This window comes from Capsicum annuum, chromosome 5 (assembly GCF_002878395.1).
Source record: "Capsicum annuum cultivar UCD-10X-F1 chromosome 5, UCD10Xv1.1, whole genome shotgun sequence".
NCBI lineage: Eukaryota > Viridiplantae > Streptophyta > Magnoliopsida > Solanales > Solanaceae > Capsicum > Capsicum annuum.
This window is the reverse complement of record NC_061115.1, coordinates 18,396,138-18,399,191: the sequence shown is the minus strand read 5'-3', so window position 1 is coordinate 18,399,191 and position 3,054 is coordinate 18,396,138. Positions and strand designations below refer to the sequence as shown.

The 3,054-nt window shown below is 37.0% G+C and overlaps 1 protein-coding gene across 1 annotated transcript; it reads right to left on the bottom strand.

Annotated features, from left to right (window-relative positions):
• Positions 1-1,292: 1,292 nt before the first annotated feature.
• Positions 1,293-2,287, bottom strand: LOC107871639. The gene is made up of 2 exons (XM_016718560.2): positions 2,222-2,287; positions 1,293-2,108 (listed from the first exon to the last, which is right to left on the bottom strand). Exons 1-2 carry the CDS (start codon positions 2,285-2,287, stop codon positions 1,293-1,295), a joined length of 882 nt encoding a protein of 293 aa, XP_016574046.2.
• Between the last annotated feature and the right edge of the window lie 767 nt (positions 2,288-3,054).

Sequence of the window (3,054 nt, the reverse complement as noted above, 5' to 3'; positions counted from 1 at the left end):
ATACCCCATAGACCATGCATTTATCCATTATATATTTTGAGTCCAGTTAATGTGTAATATGTATAGTCGATTTCATAACTTGGGATGACTATTTCCAAAATGACACTTTTTCCAATGCATCATAATTATTTTGAATTCAACATTGTATGAAGAAAAGGGTTTGTTCAATAGACAAAAAGGTAGGTTTATTATACACTACATATTGAATATTTACTCTGTAGACCAAATACTGATAAATTATATATTATATGGTTGGTCGATTATTTCAGTCTATAATCTATTTAGTATGTAGTATATAATATATGAACTGGAATCGATAATGCACAACAAAAAAAAGTCAATTTTAACTGTAGTTCAGTGGTTTTCAAAATAGAATACATATTACATACTGTCCAGTACATTTGAACAAACCAAAAACATAAAATACAATGCCAATCATATTATCCTACATTAAGGCTACATATTGTGATTATATGTCTCGGCCTTTTGCACTAGGAGTATTTGTTTTTTTTCTTGTACCTTGAAGGCCCCAACACACCCTTAAGATATTTTACCTTCCTCCTTCCGAGTTTGGGATCGAAATCAGGTGAAAGAACTTGCATTTCTAGATACTCTCGTGCCACACTCCACTCCGATTCCAATGGTGCTGCACAAATAGGTTCCAAGTATTCAATAAGGTATGATTCTTTCGGATATATTTGTGAAGAGTAGTTATATATGCTAGTGTCGTATTCGTCCCTGTGCTTCAAATGTAATGCTGCCATTGCATGAGCACATGGCAATTTCACCAAGTCGTATTTTCTGCAAGAACATGATTGTCTCAAAAAATTAAATTTGGTGGAATGACTGTAACCAATCATAGTGAATTCATTGGTGCTTCTATTTATGTTGTTCACATATAATTTGTTGCCCTCAATCATATTTTACCTCAAGATTGTCTCGGCTACGGGAACGAATGTTGTCTTTGAATTGTCCACCTTCGCATACCTCTTCCTAAATATTTCTCCAAACCTATGTGCAATTGAATTGAAAATGGCCTCCACTGGATACTCTTTTTCATCACGCAATATTGAGTTGAGCGACTCGACGATGTTTGAGGTCATGACATTGAATCGATTACCTGAAAAGTGAGCCCGACTCTACTTTTCAAATCCAACTTCATGCTCGAGGTAAGCTGCTGTACTAGGGCATCTTTCTTTAAGGGTGTTGAATTAGTCATTAAATTCTTCCAATGTGTACGCCTTGGCCGCTTGGTAGTACAAATATAGAGAATCTGAACAATAGTGATTTGTTCAGAGATTTTCACCGAGATGCCTCATACAAACACCGTGATGAACAAACAGATAATGCCTTTCTAGGCCATTATCTATGCATACGTGTCTTTTGGAGATAACGCACAACTCTGGTTTGTCGACAACAAATGCCTTAAGCTTTTTAAAGAAAAAGTCACACGACGCATTGTTCTCCTTATTCACTACGCAATACAGTAAGGGATAGATATGATTTTGCATATCTTGAGCGACAGTGGACAGCAGCATGCCCTCGTACTTGCTGGACAAATGCGTGCCATCAATGGTAACGACCTTTATCATGTGTGCATATCCACGGATGGAATCCCCAAACACCATAAAGTAGTAAATAAACCTACCCGACTCCTCATCGACCATGAGAAAATTAATAGACCCAGGATTGAGGCAATTGAAAATATATGAAAATGCGAGAATCACTGCATATTTGTGCTCGGGCATACCTCGAACTATGTTCTTCGCAATGACGCCTGCTAACCAACACTTCCAATAGCTCGGCTTGTAATGTAGCTCCCTAAATACGATCCTCTTGATCTCTTTTAGGATTGGACCTTTGTTGTCGAAGAGAAAGTTCAACATAAGTGAGGCAATGAACTCCACAGTGACATTCTTGTGCTTTGCCATGACATGGTCAATGCCACAAGTATGCTCTCCTACATACTTATGGATATTAAACCAACCATATTCTCTGATAGCACATGCGTGTACCATCAACCAGTAAGTAGGATCTACGCACCTCACCCTCAAGTATTTCTTACAACTCTTCACCGTTGTGTAATTGGATGACATTTTCATCGATGCCTGGTTCAGCAACAGATTCAATGTTTTTTTATCCTTGAATGTTTGTCCTATAAAAAGGTTGGTGTCATTCGAGAAAGAGTAGCTTTTTTATGGTTTGAGTTGCCTGTCCTCACCTCCTCCACACTCCTCTTATTTATAATCTTCACTATTATTCCATTTATCACCACGCATGCAATCATATTTCGTTGGCGTATCATCCACTATCAGGGGTGGGGGATGGGCTGATGTGAAATCTTCTTGCCGGGACCTTCCAACAACTTTAACCCGCAATATAGGCCTGGATTTATGTAATGACCCAGGACTACCCCCTAGTCATCACACGATGCTTACGACCCTAAAGGACCACAATCTAACCCATGAATAATATCTTTTGTGAGCACTGAATAATATAACTATAATTAATGCGAAAAAATAGGATAAAATGCCATAAGGTTAAAAACATCTGAAATACTGATAAAATATAACATTTGTAAAACTGAATATTGTCTGTAAGTCTAGTCTAAAAAGCCTCTAACTGAATCTATCTGAAAGTAGAGTTGATAGGACAATCCCCCAACTAACTCCATCTACTAAACTACTAAATCTATTAAAAATATGAAATAATTAAATATCCTATAATGATGAGGACTCACTGCTAAATCTACTACTGGTGGCTGAATCTGAATATACTATGTGTGGTCAGTAACCTGAATGTCCAAACCTATGATATGAAACATCATAGCATAGGAATGTATGCATCAGTATATGGGAATATACTGGTATGCTAGATGAGGTAAGGCTGAATGCAAGGGTTCATATGCATGAACAATAACTGACTAAATGATATAGAGTTACTGGACATGAGAGTACATAGATAACTGAAACTTTTGTAAATACTAAGTATGTAATACTGCACATATATGTATGCTCTAACTGAACTTTTCTGAAGCTAAGTACTAAGTTCTGA

What these genes read in the sequence shown, in the direction of transcription:
- LOC107871639 (XM_016718560.2), bottom strand. Translation starts at nt 2,287, where the DNA reads ATGATTGCATGCGTGGTGATAAATGGAATAATAGTGAAGATTATAAAT. An exon ending in ATAAGAGGAGTGTGGAGGAG is followed by an intron (nt 2,109 to 2,221) that starts GTGAGGACAGGC and finishes TTGCTGAACCAG; the next exon opens with GCATCGATGAAAATGTCATC.